We start from the raw sequence: 20,722 nt of genomic DNA on the forward strand, positions 1-20,722 counted from the left end.
TGGGTGGTTTGGGTCTCCATCTCTCTCTCTTTTTAAAATGTGAAATAGATTTCTCATTCTTCTCTGCAAGGATGTTTTTAGTAATGGTTCCTGTTGAGTATTACATGTGGAAAACATTGTGTTTAAACTGAAAAGCCATTGGATTTTTCAGTAAATACGTGTCATCAGGATATGAGATTTACTTTAATTATATAGTACATTGAAAACTCAGAAATTATTATATATAATCTCAGGTTAAAAGTGGAAGTTTAGTCACAGTTTAAAGATATATTAAATTAATTTTAAATACTTAAACTAAATTGGGTATACATGAATGGCCTAAATCCTAATGTTAATTTGGATTAGAATAGAACCACTGAAACAATTGAATTTACCTATGTTTTGACTCGCCATTCAGCAACTGATTGGGGCTGCATCTGCACTACAGAATTATTAGAGTTTCATATTACTTTAACTGCCATGGCTCACTGCTATGGTATTCTGGGATTTGTAGATTTGTGAGATATTTAGACTTCTCTACCAGAATGCTCTGGTGCCACAACAAACTGCAGGTCCCATGATTCTATAGGTTGAAGTCATGATAGTTAAAGCAATGTCAAACAGCCTTAATACTGCAGTGTGGCAGCAGCCTTACTGGGTATACTTGGGACTAACCAGTAGGATTCTAGCCAATACTATTTCTATTTTCCATATTTGTTATTTAGGTAGCTTCTTTTAATTTTAAAGATCTTATATCATTTAGATTATGGACATTCTATACAAGTAATTTGATTATCTCTTGGCAGCTGAGTTGAAATTACTCTGAGCATTTTGGTTCACTTTGTTCCCCACCTCCAAATGTAAAACCTCAGTACAAGAAAGGTTTCCTTCTAGCCAGTTCTTCTTTCAGGTAATTGTGCAAAGATCGCTCTCAGCCAAGAACCTCTCTCATGCAAAAGGCGGATCAGTGTTGGGCGGATATTTGAAAATCTTCCCAATGTTTTTCATTGTTATGCCAGGCATGATCAGCAGAGCTCTCTTCCCAGGTAACCTACTTCTGGCACTGTAAAAAAAAATGTCAATACAGATAAATGATCATTTCCATGGGGAGCCCAGTACTAACTTTCAATTTATTGAAAGGCAGAGATTTCAGATTGCACTTTCTTCCTATTCCCTTCCTCTCCAGTCCCCCTTAGCTCCAGGGGTTTTTCAAGCCATCAGAGTAAGATTTTGGTGTGCATGAGTATCTGCACTAAGGAACGAAGTTCATCACCTCCTGCTTGTTCTGACAGAAGCAGTTCCATCAGTAGATGTATCTCACTGTACCTTGGTTGATGAAACCCCCTAGGGTAGCGAATAGCAATGCAGTGAAGCAAACTTTATTGCAGCCCCTCTATTCCACATATTCAGTTACTTGTAGTGATGGATTGCCACATTGTTGCACAATCCAAATGAGGACCAGATGTCTTTATGCTTTTCTGGACAGTCAGCCTTCTGCATCCAAGGATTCTGCATCCATAGATTCAACTATCCATGGTTTGAAAACATTTTTTAAAATCCAAAAAGCAAACCACTATTATTTCTGTGTTTATGAAATGCTGTTTCTTATATAAGGGATAGCATTTTATTACATCATTATATAATAATAATAATAATAATAATAATAATAATAATAATAATAATGTTAGTTATACCCTGCTCTTCAGCTAAAGGCTATCAGAGCGGCTTACAAATTGTTAATTAGACATTTTTGGGTAAGTCCTGGAACCAAATCCCAGCAAATAGTAGGGGACCACTGTACCTCTCAGTAAACTTAGAAGCAACCACCACAAGGTAAAAGAAGGGGCTGAAATGAGTGGCCCTCCAGATGTTGCTGGATTGCAGTTCCCATCAGCCAATGTTGGGGAACTATGGTAGCTGCAGTTTAACAACATCTGGCAGACCATACATTTCCCAGCACAACAGTAAATACTTATCTATAGTCATCAGCTGAAATCATGTATGGCAGTTACAAATGCTTAACCTGGAGTTATACACTTGTGACTGTTATGTATTCATGGTCCTTTGGTAGCCCATACTTTAGGGAACATGTAGGGACCATGCAAGGTCCCAACCTCCCATTTAGCAAGCAGTGGACACCACAGTCAATGGAGGGGGGGGGGTTGTTTGCCTGTTCACTGGGAAGCAACTGGCTGATGGTGCCACCCATCCTCTTGTGCAAGTGATCTCTGGTGCAAGGGAGAATTGTGAAAACAATCTTGTTTCTGCCAGTCACACCAGAAATCACACACAGGAGGGGGTGGAAACAGGATACAGCTGATTTCCAAGTGACAGTGGATGCTGCCCAGTAAGGGAAGGGGCAGCAGTTTAAGCTGGAATTCACTGTGTAGCACTGTAACTAAGGTTTTTACGCATACATAAAGACTATACAGGATTCCAGCCATCTTGTGACTGTTTTCCTGTTGGTAAAATACACACATGTAAGTCCAACATATACCTCTGCCCTTTTGTGGTCCTGGCTACCTCCTCCATACAGTGACCATCCCACATGGAGAACTCACCTTCCTTCTGTGCCCACTCCTCCAGCATGGCCACTGAGTTATAGGGGGGAGCCAAAAAGCATTGTTCCTACAGCCAAACACATGATGACATCTTCCACGGATCCAGGGGTATTTTTAGTAGGTCCCAAAGGATGAAATTATTGTTGTGGAGCTGGCTGTAGGAATATAGCCAGACAGATATTGGCTGCCTCTGCCTTTCACAGGCCACAAAATGGTTGTGTTAAAGGTGCAAAACACAGTCAGTTATCCATGTAAGAAGAGGATGATAGGCAGAGTTCCATCTGGTGTAACTTTATATGCTTCCATACAATGCAGGATCTTGTCCTACATGTATATAGATGAAACTGTCAGATGCTCATAATCTTTCAAATATGGAATGTATAGTCTGAATCCCAAACACAATATGAAAGATGTTTCTCTTTGGGCGGGGGGGCACTCATGCAATCATAAAGGCCAATTGCTTTCTTTGTATTTCTTGTTAAAACTGTCTCTAGATATTTTGCTACCTGAAGTGTTGCAGCAAATGTGCACCACTGGTCCCATGATAAAACATAGCCCAAGATAAGGTGAACTGTATCAAAGCCCAGCCAAGTTATTTTGGCAACTGCACCAAACAGGAAGAACAAATACCCACAAAAACTCCTACTATGTCTGCAACTACAAATATAGCAAATTGAATTATTAACAATTTGATGCTCTTTAGTAGGCCTGAGATTTTGTTCTGTTGAGGCTGAGTGTAAAACTCCATCAGCATACTTCTGCCCTAACATTTACCACACTGTGCTGCACTGCAGCTTTATAGCAGGAGGATTGACACACAAACACATTCCACCAATCTGTGGCTGGCTTCCCAGGCTCCATCTGACTGCAGGTTTGCAGCCAGGAGAAAACAAGAGCCATCAAAGATTTTCATACCAGCGCTTTACTGCTGATAAAACATCATTAAAATGTTTAGGAAGCTCGTGTGTGTGAAAACCTGACACACTTCCTAAATATCAGGGAATCATCCCCTCACCTTGGGCATCCCTGAATCGTTTGGGGAGCAGTCATTTCCCATGAACGTAAAGTTTCCATTCATGGGAAATGACTGCTCCCTGAATGATTCGGGAATGCAGAAGGTGAGGGAATGATTCCCTGACGTTTAGGAAGTGTGTCAGGCTTTCAGACACACTCGCTTCCTAAATGTTTTACCAGCACTTACCCCATGGTAAGCATTGGTATGAAAATCTATCATCTTTATAGAACTCCAGCATTCTCATACTGGAAAAGGGAGGAGGTATTGAATACCTCCTTCCACAATATGTAAGAAAGTAGATACACTGGTGTAATGACATCTGCTGTATGAGGTAACTATCTTTCTCTGCTGGCTCAGTTCTCTAAACTTAAACCTTTTTTAACCTTTTTTACCTGCTGCAGATGAGGTGGGCTGTGTAGACCCCGAAATCTGTGAGAAGATCTGTGGAGCTAGAGTGGGTTGTTCAAACATTGCCTACCCTAAGCTGGTAATGGAGCTCATGCCTATAGGTGAGATGATTTCATGGATTTTGACACTGAGAGCTAGGCTAATTTTTTTTGATGCTGAACATTAACTAGGATTTTACTTATTGGTTTCTTAGGCCTCCGTGGTTTGATGATTGCTGTGATGATGGCTGCCTTGATGAGTTCTCTCACCTCAATATTCAACAGCAGTAGCACACTTTTTGCCATAGATATTTGGCAGCGACTCCGCAAGAAAGCCACCGAGCAGGAACTCATGATCGTTGGCAGGTCCTTTTTGTATTCTATGACTTCATTCACTTGTTTGAAACATTCACATATTACCCCAGAGCAATGTACCTCTTCTATGCAGTCCTTAGTGCACTCAGCTGCAGATTATGCAGTGGTGCATTTAATTCAGATAATGCTTCTATAGAGATTTCATAGGCTCAACTGCCAGCATTCCATTAATTGTAACGTTTTTGTATGCACCCAGACCTGCCAATATCTTGTTGGAGCCCAAACAATCCAGGAATTGTAGCAAGTCTTCAAAGTGCTACAAAAACCAGTGGAAAGTTGTCTCAAATTAGTCCTGCAGATTGAATATATATCCCATTTCGAGCTAGAACAGGGGATTTAGCTTCAGATAAGAATAGTCCCATCTGAATCATCACTAAGCCTGACTTCAAACCACATTTGAATGTGCAATGGCACATGCACTTGTCCTATATAGCTGGTATCCTATTGTTTCCATACATATTTCCTTGGTGTGTACTGCGGGATGTATCCTTTCACCACTCCTATGACTGCACTGTTGCTGTCAAACTGAGTCCTGCAAGAAAACATCCAAAGGAGCAGCAGATGTCTCATATCTCTGGGGTCACAAATTGTCCAATACGCTTTAGTAGGGCCATGTTTACAGTTCCATGTTTACCCTGTATATGAACTCTAATCACAATGAACATTTTCAGGGTTTCCCCTAAACCCTGTCAAGTTGTTCAGTTATTATTTTTCCCATTTCCATGGATTTCTCTGAAAACAAAAAGTTAGATTTTCAAGTTGTGCAGAAGTAATTACCTTTGTTCTGCTTCCCCAGGGTGTTTGTTCTAATCCTTGTTGCCATTAGCATCCTCTGGATCCCCATCATCCAGACAGCCAACAGCGGTCAGCTCTTTGACTACATTCAGTCAATAACCAGTTACCTAGCGCCACCCATCACTGCACTCTTCATCCTAGCAATCTTCTGCAAGAGGATCAATGAGCCAGTAAGTACAGAATCAATGAGGAGGTTCGTATGAATAATAGCATCTCCCAAATGTCATCGTTTCATAGTTTTTAAGGGCAGACAAGACCATTCATTACAGTTATATTGACTACTTTCTCTTGAATGCAACATCTGTGGAATTTAGCCGCTGTTAGAATATAACATTTCTTTTAAAAGACTGTTAGGACTTTGATTGTTGGCTTAACAGAAAGTAGCAATATGACATAGGAAGAAAGAGGGGGAAGAGGGAAGGAAAGAATTTCATAATGAATAACCAACTCTTAAGTAGTCCCCACCCCCATATAGCTCAAAAAGTAATTCTTATTCTCAGACAGAATTTCTCCAACTTTAATCTACAAGGCATCAAATCTCCTTTGGTTTGAGACTTCAAGAGAGCAGAGCCTTATATAATTATGTGGGCGATCTATCCACAGGAATTGAGCCAAGCTTCACTGGTATCTTTTTTAGCAAATGGAATAAATAGGCTGATCTCCTTCAAGTTTTACAGCTAGGGATTACACTAGCCTTCAGTATCTCATGCTGTGGGGAGTCCCATGTTCCCCAGACTGACACACGCGAACATCAATTCCCCTTCCTGTGACCCCCCAGCCTTGATTCATAAGAGATGAATTTTCATATCTCTCTCTCTCTGTGTCTCTCACAGAACAATCAGAAATCTGCCCAGTTCATTTTACTTCTTTGCCTTTATGTTAGAGAATAATTCAATCACTGAACTGTTTTGAAACAAAATTACATGGGACAAAAAAAAGATATTGCCAAGTGGAAGTTGCCTGCTTAGGCAACATCAAGGTATAAATTCCTTATTCTAGACCAATACTCATTGTAAATTTCAGGTATTTCAAAAAGCTATGTCTTTTCATCAATATCCAAGGCATATGCCTTGTACAGGATGCTGCAGATGAAAGACAACCCTCTTCTGATAACCTAGAAATTTCTGTCCATTTGATCCTTTTAACTTCTGATCCCCAGCATGACTAGGAGATTGACACATCAGAACTCATTGTCTAACTCAGCAGAATTCCATTGCTGTTCTGGTTGCATCCTTATAACTCCACCTTGTCCATGAAATGTACCATATATGTAGGAGACAAATTCATTTTTCCCCTTGCTAGAGAGACTGATGGTGCTGAAGCATTCAGGAAAAATACCAGAACACCGTGATTGGCAAAATACATGCTATTCAGTTTTGATTCCAGCAGCACACGCTGCTTTATCATTCTCATTCTTCTTTCAATATGACTTTAAGGTGTAGCAGTCAAATGCCTAGTGATCAAGTAATGTATTATATAAACAAATCTAGAGAACTACAACGAAATTTCATTCCAAACTTCCTAAGTCCAAGTACAATCTTCAGTTACATCTTTCCCTAACCAGGTGCCTTCCAGACACATTGGACTGCAGCTTCTATAATCGATGCCTATGCTAACTGGAAATGGTGAAAGCTGTGATCCAAAACATCTGGAAAACACTAGTTTGAGGAACAGAGTAGGATGTGGAACCTTTGCCCTTCCAAATATTTTGGATTACAACTCGCATGGTTGTAGATAAAAGAATATCTAGCTGCTCACATTTAAAAATGGTTATTAGATTTTAAGGATAATTAGTTTTTTTACGTTACTTTCTCACAGACAAAGCCAAAGAGAAAGAATACCATACTCACTGATACATGGCATTTATTAACATCGTAATCAAATTGGCATTTCCCAGATTCATTTCTCCACATATCTCTTCTTATGTTTTCTTCCCAGGGCGCTTTTTGGGGTCTGATGTTTGGGTTAGTAGTCGGCTTCATCCGAATGGTTATGGAGTTTATCTACATGGCACCCTCTTGTGGCGAAGAAGACCAAAGGCCATCTGTGATGAAAGATGTTCACTATCTGTACTTTGCAATCATCCTGTGTGTGCTCACAGCAGCTGTTATTGTCTGTGTTAGCCTCTGCACACCACCAATCCCAGAAGGAAAAGTAAGTGGATCTGCAATTGGGATTTTTTTTAAAAAACACTATCTATTTGCTTTGTCTTCCAATGTGGCTGCCTCAATTTGGGTGCCTTTAAAGATTTCAGGCTACAACTTGTATCAACCTGGCCATCATAGCCAGTAGTCAGGAATAATGGGACTTCTATTCTAAAAATCATCTGGGTGGTATAACTTGATGGAAAAGATTTCTTTGGAGCGTGTTGCAACCTAGTATTACAGTAAACTAAGTTGCCCTACAGAAAAGTCCTTCCAAAAATTATCTTACTTCATAGATATTATGGAGTTAAAAAAACATTTAGGATCATGATCAAAAGGAGAGCAGGCTGGCTTCCATGCTGTGAGGACACTACAATGCTTCCTATCAAGGAGAGAGGCAGACAGTGGGGAAGAAATCATATTACAGTGGGCTGCTGAGAAGAGAATGTAATGGCTCTAATTGAACCCTCTTTCATGTTTTAGCAGAGATGGCATCAATCTTGTAAGCTAACAAGATTAATATTGTTGGAGCACTGGCATTTAGAGAGAACATTCCACCCCAGAGTGATCTCAGTTACATTGAGCAACTGAGGTTTGGTAGCAAAAAAGCCTCAAACTTTATTTCATTTGCTGCATAAAAAAGGCCAAAAAAAGTTTACATTCATCAATTACTTTAAGAGATTCTTTTAATGTTTTCTCAGATCACTCAAAGCATTCAGATACTGAGAACTGCTGGGCGAACAATTTTGTGATTCAGGAAAATAGTGTCACATCAGTAAATGAAGCAGCCATGATGTTAGGCTGAACTTGGACCACATCTTGTTGTATGTGGCTAGAAACATGTTTTCAGAAAGATTTTTAAGGAAAAAATCTAAGAAAGGAAAATAGTAAAGCACAATTCAGATAACTAACAGAGGAGTTTATCACATAGGAGGGATTTCTCTTAATTTCAAATGAAAAGAAAGTGGAGCCAGAACGCATTCACTAGTTCAGCGTTCAAACTGACTTCCCATTGCCCAAAAATTGCTTGCCATTGCCCGAAATTGCATGTGATCACCCCTCACACAATAACTTTAAACTCCATGATTGTGTTCGGATTCCCATTGGATTATACTTCCAATTTCCGTTGTCTGATAACTTCCTAAGTACTGTATTCTGAGAATCTAGAGCCAGTGGATCCATACAGCATTTGTCAGATAATGAAAGAAGTTGTGTGCTTAATTTTTTCTTGCCAAATTTACAGCTCAGTCCATAAAATGTATGTTAAATATATATTAAAGGATTGGAGTTGTATTGTGAGCTGAGAAGGCAAGTAAATACAAAAATTGTTCGTTGGAGTTTGTTTTTTTTAAAGTCACTCAGCATTTATTACTGGGTCAATTGATAGAATAAATTAATGCACAGCTTGCTACTTCACTATAATGATTTCCACGTGTTGTTACATTCAAGCTAGCTTGGGTCACTGAAGAAAATAATATATTTTGAATCTAGTTACCAGTTAGAAACAAGGGAAGCTGCACTGAAGTGAATTCAGAAAGGTGAGGGAGATTTTGCATTATAAAATCCAAATTTCTTCAGCCAGCATGGCCAATGACTCTGTTGGTTGGGGGATTCTGAGAACTGTTGTCCAAAAGAGAAACTTTTTTAAACTCAAAAGTCTGGACCCATCCGATCTGGGCTGAATCAGATCATTGGCACATCTGTCTCTGTATTACATGCACAAACTGGCAGCAGCTACCCAGGATTTCATAGAGTTATCCTTCAGCCCCTATCTGGAGCTGCCAGGGACAGAACCTAAGACCTTCTCTATGTACAGCACACAAGCTAAATTTACCACCTTGTATTACTACATGTGAAGATCCTACTCCCTCTACAACAAAAGTAAAGATCATATACTTAATGGAGGAAAATGGATAAAGGATTTTACATGGCATCGATGGGTTAAGTATGACTCCACCTGGTCCCACACAGCTTTCCCAGATAACCTTGTTTCTGTGGAAATATCAAATAGACAGAGGGAGGAGGGGGAGAAGAGATTTGTATCTGATGTTTGAGTGGTAGCATTAATGCACCAAGCTTTAAATGAATTACAGCCCAAGAACAGCAAGCGGAAGAATTTTCCCCTGCTGTTTGGACACTCTCCCATCCCCCTGGTGATGGATGCTGTGCCACAAAACAAATATGCAAAGAATTTGTTTGGTATGCCTCAAAGTTCATATGTCTTCATTGTACAGTAGCCCACATTGTGTCATGTTGTCCTTGAAAACTCTGCAAAGAAGCTTACAATTAAATTTGAGACTGTGAAGCTGAAATGCAACTGCCAGATGCCAGATGGCATTTTGGAAAAGAAGGATTTATTCTAGTTCTACTGTGGAAAAAAAAGAGTTGGGGGAGGGAAACTTTCCTAGATCCTTACAAAGTTTATTTTAGAGATTGTCAGAAGAAGATGTGAGGAAACCAAAAGTGGCAGAGGAAGTGAGATCAAAAGATTATACTTTTTGATGAGAAAAGATGACAAGATGGAGTAGGCCATTAGTTTTATGCCATGGCATTTTATGCCACATACAGTACATTGGTACAAACACATTTTGCCCAGCATAAGTAGTAGTCTTTGTTGTTACCATCCATGGCAAATGCTTGTCATTTATTGCTTAGTATAAGCAGCTGCCAGTTATAAGCATGTATAATATATAAGTGAAATGCACGGTACTGGGAACTCCAGTTGCTAATGTGCATGAAAGCTTTTGTAGATACTATATGAATTATTTTTAATGACATTTTCCAACTGAGGAGGTGAGAGCTAGTTTCAGTGAGTTTGGAAAATCTACTTTTAGGACCACAGCATGTTGAATCCCTCAGCAAACACAGCCAATGACCATGGTGGCAGGGGATTCTGGACACTGCAGTTCAAAAACCTAATTTCCCAAAGCTTTGCTCAAGTCTTTGCTAGATGGAGCCCAGTTCAGATCTTCATGCTGAATATGGAAATATCTAAGTAAACGCTAGGTGACAGGAATGTGGGGGGAAGGATTTGGGGTGCACCCATATTCTTACACATATGCAAGTAAATGGATAACCTAGAGAGGGGATAACCAGTAGCAAGGAGGATGGAACCAGTTTCAATGGTTTCACACTAAAACCAGTTTCAATGGTTTCACACTAAAACCAGTGGATAACTTGTGCACATCCATATTTTAATATGCAAGACTGTATTACGGTGCTCGTATTGTTTTATCTAAAAGGAATTTGACATTCATTGATGATCAGTCTTATCAATCAATGAAAATTAATATTGCTAAGCTATTTCTGCTTTCAGAGCACAGCTCGGAAAAAATGTTGTTGCTGTTGAAATTGGATTATAAAAATCAGATAGCAGAAATCTGTTAGTGGATTATGCATGTGCATGTCTCTTTTTGTTTGGGACACAGAGGAGCTATTCTCTGGCATTTTGTGGCCCATCCAGATCTTCCCCTTACACATCTAGCAAGCTCCAGGAAGGAGAGATGCTGCTGCTCCTTACTGATGGGAAGGAGAGGGAGGAAGGCAATTCAAAGTAGGGAGAAATGGCTGGTCTTGTTCCAAGGGGAAGAGGAAGGGTGATGCATTCTATCTGGGTTTGCACCCTCATTTATCCCCAATGAGCCCAGAACAGTTGCATCTTCCTCTTAAGAACTGTATCTAGTGACCCTCCCCTTCCCATCAGTAAGGGCAGCTGCAGCTGCAGTGGCCCCTCTTGGAGCTTGATACCTAATGGAGAGGAAGAATTGTATTGGTGGAGTATTGTGGTATCCCCATGATGTAGGATCTCAACTAGAATCTCCTACCCTGCTGGTCATGTTGGCTGTGATGTTTCCAACAGTTTGAATTATCAGTTGCTAGAAAAACAGAATGAAATAGGACTATTGTCATTGTGTCCTGCATGTGAACTACCTAAAAGTATCTGGCTGGCCAGAGAAAGAAACAGGAGTAGCTAGACCTTTGTTCTGATCCAACCAAGTTAATCTCGTGTTATTAAAACTTTACAAGACAGGTTTGTCATAAGAGTGGTGGCCAGGTTTTTAGCTTCAGATAGTCCTTGGCACTTTGAAAGCTCTCCAGAACCAAGATATTCTTTATGAACTGTATCTTTTGCCTTGCCACTGAGATACTTGTCACTCATCCTCTTCCCATGAGAGGTTAGAATGCAGACCTTGAGATGGGGGTCAAATTAGAAAATCAGAGGCAGAGGAGGATGGGTCAAACAAGTCTTTGGGGCTTCAGGACTTTTCAAGACACAAATATCTTCTGCAAGTGAGGAATAGGTATCCTCCACATGCAGGATAAAGTGTATGCTGTGAGCCTTGGCCACCAATCTCTTTCACTCCAATAAACATCTGCATTTTATAGTCACAGCATTAGTCAAAACTGCACTTAGACTGGTTTCTGTGTTTTGTAGCTTCAGTCAAAACTATTTCATTTAATTCTAATGTGAACATCTTCCCCTTGACTCACCGACAATCATTCGTGCAAAGAAAGAAATGTCTCTCGGCTCTTTTTGTGTCCTCCAACTTCATTACATTCTAGTTAGATTTAATGAGTAACAAAAAAGCACCCCTTAAAAGGATTCTTCAGGAAAGATGAGGATCATCAAATCAAAGCAATTTAGCAGAATGTGACAAGAAAGATTAGCCTTGCCTGATGCTCATCTTGGTTGAAAATAATTTAAATAAAGCTATAAATCTTCTGGAGATTATACAAGTTTTTGTGTCAGCTGAAAACTGCCTTCTAGATCTTGTACCTGAAATTCAGCATATTAAAAGTACTGCTCATTTATAAGTGACCTTTGGAGAGTTACTTTTCAGGTAGACTAAGAGGCTAATAATATATTAGTGCCCCAACACCATTTTTGTTTTTTTGTTTTTTAAAAAAGCCATTTGAGGAGGTGGTAATTTGAAGCATCGAAGCAATGAGAGGGGTTTTTTTTCCCAACACAATAGAGAGTTTTGTTTTTGTTTTTTTGGAACTTGTAGAAAAATCCAGGAACAAAAGGAGACAGCTGCAGAATTAAAATTGGTTCCTAAGGTGTTTTGAAAAAACTCTTTCTCAAGGGAAATCTGTAAAAACAAAAACAAAACAACACTACAGAAGTCTTCTCCCAAAAGACACAGATATATAGTATAAAAAATGAACACCACAAATGATAAACTGTTTCAAATTTTACAGTATTTAATTATATACACTATGCATATGGCTGAAATATGCTGTATATAAAGTTTATATAAAGCTGAAATCAACATGATTGATAAAAAGCATCTAGTACTTGTTGTTGCCTTCAAACCATTTTCATCTTATAGCAACTGTAAGGAGACCCTGTCATGGGGTTTTCTGGACAAAATTTGTTCAGAGAGGTGTTGCCTTTGCCTTCCTCTGAGGTGAGAAAATATGACTTGCCCAAGGTCACCAGATGAGTTTCCATGGCCAAGTGGGGATTCACACCCTGGTCTCCAGAGTCTTCTGAGTTTATCAAATGGGAAGAATTTCTCTTAAATTCTAATGAAAAGAAAGTGGGGCCAGAACACATTCACTGAAAGTCACTAGTTTAGCGCTATTACGTGAATGCGCATTGCGTTCGAACTGGCTTCCCTTTGACCGAAAATAGCATGTCATTGCCCAAATTTGTGTGTGGCAGTCTATCACACAATAACGTGAAATCACATGATTGTGTTTGGACTGACTTCTCATTGCCCGAATGTATGTGTAGTGGGTTATCACGCAATAACGTTAAACCCCATGATTGCATTCAGATTGCCATTGGATTATACATCCAATTTCCCTTGTCTGATAAACTCCATTGTCCAGTGCTCAAACTACACTTACTCTTGTACTCAGTATTGAGTCAACTTCAACTCATAGAGACCTTGTAGATGAGGCATCTCCAACCCTACAACCCCCATCCTCCACTGCTCTGTTCTGCTCTTCTTGTAGATTCATGTCTGTAACCTCCCTAATTGAGTCCAGCCACCTGGCATGTGATCTTCCTCTCTTCCTAGTGCCTTCTACCTCTTCTAGCATTATTATTTTTCCTAATGACCCATTAGATACTACAGCCTCAATTTAATCATCTTGACTTCCAGGGAGAGTTTAAGTTTGATCTGTTCATGGACCCATCTGTTGCCTTTTTGGCTGTCCACGGCATCCTCAGCACTCTTCCCCAGCATCCCATCTCAAATGAGTAGCATCTTTGAGACTAACTGAGAGAAAGAAGTTGGCAGCATGAACTTTTATAGACTACGGAGCAAAACAGGCTGGCAGTAAATGCCAGCTTGGGAACAGCGTGGGGGCATGATTTTAGATGCCGCATGCCCCGATACAGCCAGAAAGCCACATGGCTAACTGCACATGTGGCGGTTTCACGGCATTTCAATGGTGTGGCATTTACATGCGCCACACTGCACGGCATCGCACTGCAGAAATGCAGAAAAGCTGCTGCTGTGGCAGAAAGGGCAAAAGGGGGCAGCATTTTGACACTTCTTTTTGGTCCAGAAAAATGCCAGATCGGGGCCACAGTGTGTGGTTGCCATGGCCCTGATCTAATACTCAAAGGGGTCGCATCACACCACCCCTTTAAGGCCATCTCTTTCAGCTCTACATCTGAGGAAGTAGACTTTAGTCTACAAAAGCTCAGGCTACCAATTTCTTTCTTTTAGATAATCTCAAAGGTGCTACAAGATTCTTTTAGATAGTCTCAAAAGTGCTAATACTGATTCTGCAGACTAACACAACTATATCTTTGAATTCTACATCTCAAATGAGTTGATTTTCTTTTTATCAGCTTTCTTCACTTTCCAGCTCTTGCATTTGTACATAGTGCTGGGAAGTATAATGGACTGGACAATTCCATCTTTTTTCCCAGTGGTATATCTTTACTGTTTAAGACAGGGGTAGGCAACCTGCAGCCCGTGGGCCAGATGTGGCCCGGCAAGGCCTTGGGACCGGCCCCAGCCCGGTCCTGCCACCGATTGCCACCGGAGCCTTTGGCCTCTCGCGTGAGGGTGTGGGGCCTTTGGCCTATCAGGAGGAGGCGGGCAAGGGGGGGCAAGTGGCAGGCAAGGGGGGCAATTGTCTATAGAAGCCTCCAAAACATTTATTTATATTAACATTTTTTTAAAAAAACAGCAAATTTTTTTGCGTGTCCTCCATTTTTTAAAAAGTCTCCTCCATTTGAAAATTTTGTCCTACATTTGTCCCGGTTTATTTATTTAATTAATTTTTTAAAAAATTATTTAATTATTTATTTTTTGCCCCCCCCCCCCCCCCCGAGTTGTCTGAGGGACAGCAACCCGGCCCCCGGCTCAAAAAGGTTGCCTACCCCTGGTTTAGGATTTTGTCTAGTTCTTTCATTGCTGCTCTTCTCATTCCTAGTCTTCTTCTTACTTCTTGATTGTAGTCTCCATTCTGATCAATGTTTGATCCAAGGTACTGGATAATTATCAGACTTTAACTATTTTGATTTCCTCATTGTCTAGGTTGAATTCATGTAAATCTTTCATGGTCATCATTTTTGTTTTCTTGATGTACAGCACCAAGCCTGCCTTTGCACTTTCTTCCTTGAACTTGCTTATTAATTGTTTTATAGTTGCTGCAATTTTTTGTGTCTCCTTTTAGTGGATGGGAATGTATAGTGAATGTTTCCAGTCTGTTGGTCACCATTTTGCTTTCCATATTTGTTGGCATACTTTAGTTAACACTACAGTTGCTTCTGTCTGTGTCTTAATATCATACATCATGTAAATTTATGCATTAAGAAATTATTAAGAAATTATAGATTAGTGTGTAAGTTTTGCTATAAAGCTCAAAACTTCATAGTTATTGACAAACCACTTGGGAGAGTTTTTCTCCTCCTTTCTCACATCAATATCTTAAAATGTAATCAGCCCACCAGGATATATGCCAAGTTCTCTTCAAAACCAGCTGTCTCTGTTAAATTTTAAGATATGAAACTACAATCTGCCCAGCCATCCAAAACATTGTATTTCCTGTCCTGTGCCCTCACGTTAAATAGGAATATGGGATTAGGGGGTTTCTTTTATGTTGTCTTATCCCTAAAGTAAAGTCATATTCCTCCCCCCCCCCCCCGCCCCGGCTAGGTTTATGATTGTGATACTGGATGCTACTGAATTCAATAGGACTGCCTTTGGATCAGATAGGATTGTGTTGCAAGTGTCTTTTTGTGTGAATAGCACAACATCCTGTCCACACACAATATGTGGGGTGAACTGTGCTATGCTCCCCCATCCCCATTCTTCACTGTAATCTTCACTAGATACATAGCCAAGGCTCTCAGACACATAGCCATTCTGCAACTTTCCTTTCTTGTGTTCTGATTTGTAATTCTCCAGCTCAACCGATTAACTTGGTGGACTAGGTACAGCAAAACACCTGTACAAGATGTGGAGAGCAAGCGCTGCCAAAACACAGAAATGTCTTCTACCAAAGAGGAGAATCATTTGGATACTTTGCAGCCAGAGAATGGAGATTTAGTGCATACAGACCATAGTGGTATGTTTCCTGTTGGATTTGTATGTTTTGTGTGCTAATATACAAAGACTTAATTTTCCACAGTCTATCAAATCCTGGAAGAATGATTGTGAAATAACTGACATGGAGTGAATGGAAGCTCATACCTCCATTTGGGTACAGAATGTGAGTCAAAGTAGAAATTGCAGAGTAGGTATATGTGTTAATTTCTGTTGATGAGGGGCATTTGTAGGAGATAGCAATGTAAATATTCATCCTCTACAAAAAGGGAGGGGGGAAAAAGAGTGTCTCAAACATTAAGACAGACAAATGAAAAAAAATCAGTTTCAGGACATTTCTTCAAATTGTTTGTTTGCACTAAAACATGTGCTTTTGCACAATAAAACAGTTTTATTGCACAATAAAACACTCATTTAGTATGTCATAAGCCTTTGTTGTTGTTCTTGTTAACTATCTTCAAGTCATGGTAACCCTGTGGATAAGCCATCTCCAAGACCCCCTGTCCCAACCACTCTGCTCAGGTCTTGCAGGCCCAGGCCTTTGTCCTCCCTGAACAAATCTATCCATCTGGAATATGGTTGTCCTCTCTTTCTACTACCTTCACTGCTATGAAAGAACTGGACAAGATAATAAAATGTAAAGGCATAACTCTAAACACTAAAGTGAGGATCATCCAAGCCATTGTATTTCCCATCACCATGTACAAATGCAAGAGCTGGGCAGTAAAAAAAAGTCAATGGGAAGAAAATCAACTCATTTGAGATGTGATGCTGGAAAAGAGTACTGAGAATACCATGGATGGCAAAGAAAATAAACAAATGGGTGCTAGAAGAGATCAAGCCTGAACTCTCTTTCAAAGCTAAAGTGACTGAAAGGAGGCTATTGTACTTTGTGTTGCCTCATCATGAGGAAAAATGAATCATTAGAAAAAACAATGATGCTAGGAAAGATGGAAGGCAGTAGAAAGGGAGGAATGCTGCATGCTAAGCAGATAACTCAATCAGGGAGAACACAGGCCTGAGCCTGCAGTCTCTAAGCAGAGAGGCTGAGGACAGGAGATCTTGGAGATGTCTTATCCACAGGGTCGCCATGATTTGAGGTAGACTGGAGAGCAACTAAGAGCAGCAACAAACAACATCAGGAAAAGCCATAGCTTCTCTTTTTTAAGTTTTAGTATCAGGGGCTAAACAGACTGCCCCTAAGGGTCCCGATCTTGCCTTTCTGCAGTGCAAAAAGGAGCTTCTTTTTGTGCCATGGAAAGGGTGGCATAGCCTCTGGTGCCATGGCTTTTTGGCACTCCTTTGGCACTGCGTCATCTGGATGCAGCAGCAGAGGAGTACTGTGACACCACTCACCATGCGGTCAGGTGCACAGCATGACAGTGGTGTCTAGGCAGCATTAGGGTGTACATCGTGTGGACGTCATGCTCCTACTCTGCCCTGAGGCTGCCTTTTATCACCGGTCTGTTGAGGCCCTCAGAATGATCTAATTATATTCTTTTAAAAATGATATTGTAAGCCATTTTCAGTTCCATTTGAGAAAAAGATAGGATATAAATCAAATCCGTGAGTAAGCAAGCAAGCAAGCAAGCAAATTTTTTTGCATACATGTTCCCATACCAACAGAGGACAAATGCAGGAGCCGTTGGTCTTCATGAATTAACATAATTATCAGACTTACATTAGCAGGTATTTGGAAGTTATCAACCAACGTCAACTTACTGAAGGAGGAAACTGAAGAACTCCCTAAAAACATTCTTACTTCAACCTTATCGTCAATATTAATGAAACTGGGTGGCCTCTTGGGATTCTGGATTCAGTAAGATTGCTGACATGATCTTGGACTAGAACTGACACTGAATTTTGCCTAGTTCAAATTGTTGAGGCAAGTTTGGAAGTTACTAGGAATACTGAACAGGAAAAAATAAAAGACAAGGAACTTTGTGTCTCACAGCTGTGGTAATTCATTACAGTTTGGCTCAGGTGTGAGGCACAGGAGTTTATCGCATTACCATTTGTCTGGGGATAGACACGAGATACATCTTTAAGAAGGTGGATCTTATCGCACTGCCCTGTCGCTGGGCAGTAGGCAGCCCATATGCAGCCCGGACTTCTCCCACAGCTCTTCACGAATGGGCCAATATACCCATTTCTAGGGACTCAACTTTTCCATACCCTTCCAATGTCCCTATTTGGCAGGAATAGTCCAATTCTTTGCTTACCATGTGAAATACAACGATGATACGAAGATATTTTTTTAAATATGACCTACACCCGTGTTACTCAAAGCAGTAACCCCTGGGCCAGGGCCTGTCTCTGAATCATTGGATGCTGGTCCTTGGTGAGTTTCCAGGAAAGAAAGAAAGAATTCTAGCTAATGGTCACAAATATGGTACTGGTTCATGGCACATTGGAAAAAATAATGAAAGTTAACCACATCAGATAACTTGTGAAGCATTGGTCTATAATCTATTTAAAATACCATAAAATAGACAACCGTTATTAGGAAGAGACAACAAAGGTGAGCAACAGTGACCCTTCAAATCTTTTTGGCCTGTAATTCCCATCAGCTGTGGCCAGCAGAGCCAAAGGGGACAAATTATAGAGGGTCACAGCTGCCCATCATGGCATACATGCCTTGCTCCCAAATACTCTAACCTTGCTTCTGAACCCCTTCAACAACAGCAAGTCTGAGAAAATGACCTCAACCCTGCATTTTAGCCACCAGAACAGCCAGATGTTTACTTTTTCATAAAGTGAGGCTTCTCATCTGAACTACTGCTTGTGCTTGCAATTTCTGGGCTATGTTTGGTGGCAAATCTAAAAATCACTGAGGAAATCACAATATTTAGAAATGTCCCCAAGTGCCTGGATGTTCTAGCTTTGTTGTCCATTCTTATATCCCTTCAATCTGCCTTCTTGAAATCGTCCTTTTCAGGTTCTCTTTTCCCAAACTTGATTGTCTGTAAGTGATGTTTGGACATATTTTTAACCCAAATATTTTGAACTGAGAAAACAAAACAAAACCCTAGAGTAATGGTAAAACCTAGAGTAAGTGAGGAGAGATCTTGTTTTCTAAACTATAATCCACAAATCCTTCTTTTTTGAGGAGGTCAAAAAGAGGCAGATTACTACCTACCAAAAATGATGAAAGGAATTAAAACTTTTTATCTCTGGATCTGACAGCTGGTTTGATTCATATGTGAAACAGCTGTTCAACCTAATGTTGTTAATTATTTGTCACCTTTGTTTTTACATCAGCTAATTCATCCAGTCCTTGCATCTGCTTATAAACAGCTATCTTGATGATTAGGTTATTAATGCTGATGATAAAGGAAATGTAACATCCTTCATGTGAAAGTATAATGAAGTGTATGTGTGTATCGTGGGAGCAAGAGGAAAAGAAAGACAGAGACAGACACTATGTATGCGCTAGGTGTTTTGTGTCATTTTAGATAAGGACATTACATTGATGGTATACACCTCAACCAGCTGTGAATTTCACACTGCTCAAGAAATGGAAAAGTGAAATATGAGGCTGGCACAAGATATTTTGCCACCTGAGGGAAGGGGAAAGAATTGTGCCCTCTTTCTAGTTTACAAACTGAAAGCTGACTAGATTGGTAATAGAGCTGACCACATCTGAGGCGGCTGCCTAATTTAGGCAGCCAAGGACCGTTTGTGTGGTGTACACAGCATAGTCCTCCAACAGAGGGGCACATCAGGAGAATTAATGAGGAACAAAAATGGGACCATCAGCTTCTGCCTCCTGCAAAGTGAGGTCACTCTCTGTCTAATGACAGGAATGGTCCTGGTTCCTACTGCTTTGATGCTATAGTTCCAGAAAACAGGACAGGTTCACAATATCTAAGTGTTTATAAATTGCATCTCTTCCAGATCTTGATTCTTGATTCCCATTTACATTATCTCCTCTTCTCGCAAACTTTCAAAAGTATCATGTATGTCAGCAGTCATATAAACAAACAATATCTATTATTTATTTTCCTCCCTTTACCAGCAGAAGTGAAGCATTCTTGTTGGAAGAAAGTATGTTTCTGGTTCTGTGGAATTTCTGTCAGCCCCAAGATCACTTTAACCATGGAGGAGGAAGCAGCCCTTGAAAAGAAGCTTACTAGCATCAACGAAAAACCTCTCTGGAAAGCTGTCTGCAATGTCAATGCTATTGTTCTCTTGGCTATCAATATTTTCTTATGGGGCTACTTTGGATGAGCCTAAATTTATGAGAAAATGCACAAGTATTTATTGGACTTGGCTTTATTTTGAACAGAGATGGGCATTGGCTAAAAAGAATGGATTAATCCTGAAGAAACAAATTCCAAATCCTTATTCATATATGGGCCTACCCAGTGGCTTTGGGCAGGTCCTTGTCTCCCATAAATAAGAAGAGAAACAACCTGATCTACCTCAAAAGGTTGAAGTAAAAATAAAAAAATAAACCAATTTACATATCAGAGATGCTTCTTGTTTCCAATGTGGCTCATTTATCTTTAAATTTCTTCTCCCAAATCTTATCTTTCTGGACAGAAAAAGACCTTTCCTTTAAAAAGAAAAAAAAAACCAATGAAAAGGCAAAGCTGAACTTGATTTAATGGATTTGATATAAGAATCTCAATTAAATCAGAAAGCCTCAAAAAGAAACAATGAAGGGTTGTCTGAAACAGGAAAAACAGAGGAAAGCATTGTTGCATAAACACTATATGGACTAGAGTTTATTCTACCAAATGCATCTGATAAAATAGGCTCTAGTTCAAGACTTATATTCAGTAAATATGTTATTCTTTAGCACAATTCAACTGTTACTTGAAGGAGCTGCACAAGTACAAAGAGGCTGTGGAACCAAATTATTAGATCCTCCCAAATTCCCTCTAGCATCCCATGTCTCCAAAGAAAAAATGTGCATCACAAAATCTGCCATAACTCTCAAGACAAC

The 20,722-nt window shown here is 40.0% G+C and overlaps 1 protein-coding gene across 1 annotated transcript in view; it reads left to right on the forward strand.

The window, feature by feature from the left end:
• SLC5A9 (solute carrier family 5 member 9) overlaps positions 1-20,001 on the forward strand; it is a 44,813-nt gene extending 24,812 nt beyond the window's left edge. The window contains exons 8-14 of the mRNA XM_089518656.1: positions 890-1,025; positions 3,957-4,064; positions 4,157-4,307; positions 5,113-5,281; positions 7,050-7,265; positions 15,634-15,793; positions 19,793-20,001. Of these exons, the coding sequence (XP_089374782.1) occupies positions 890-1,025; positions 3,957-4,064; positions 4,157-4,307; positions 5,113-5,281; positions 7,050-7,265; positions 15,634-15,793; positions 19,793-20,001 (1,149 nt within the window). The remainder of the gene's footprint in view (positions 1-889; positions 1,026-3,956; positions 4,065-4,156; positions 4,308-5,112; positions 5,282-7,049; positions 7,266-15,633; positions 15,794-19,792) is intronic.
• Positions 20,002-20,722: the final 721 nt, after the last annotated feature.

Source organism: Sceloporus occidentalis, unplaced genomic scaffold (genome assembly GCF_023333645.1).
Source record: "Sceloporus occidentalis isolate IW3139 unplaced genomic scaffold, rSceOcc1.0.p SCAF_3, whole genome shotgun sequence".
NCBI lineage: Eukaryota > Metazoa > Chordata > Lepidosauria > Squamata > Phrynosomatidae > Sceloporus > Sceloporus occidentalis.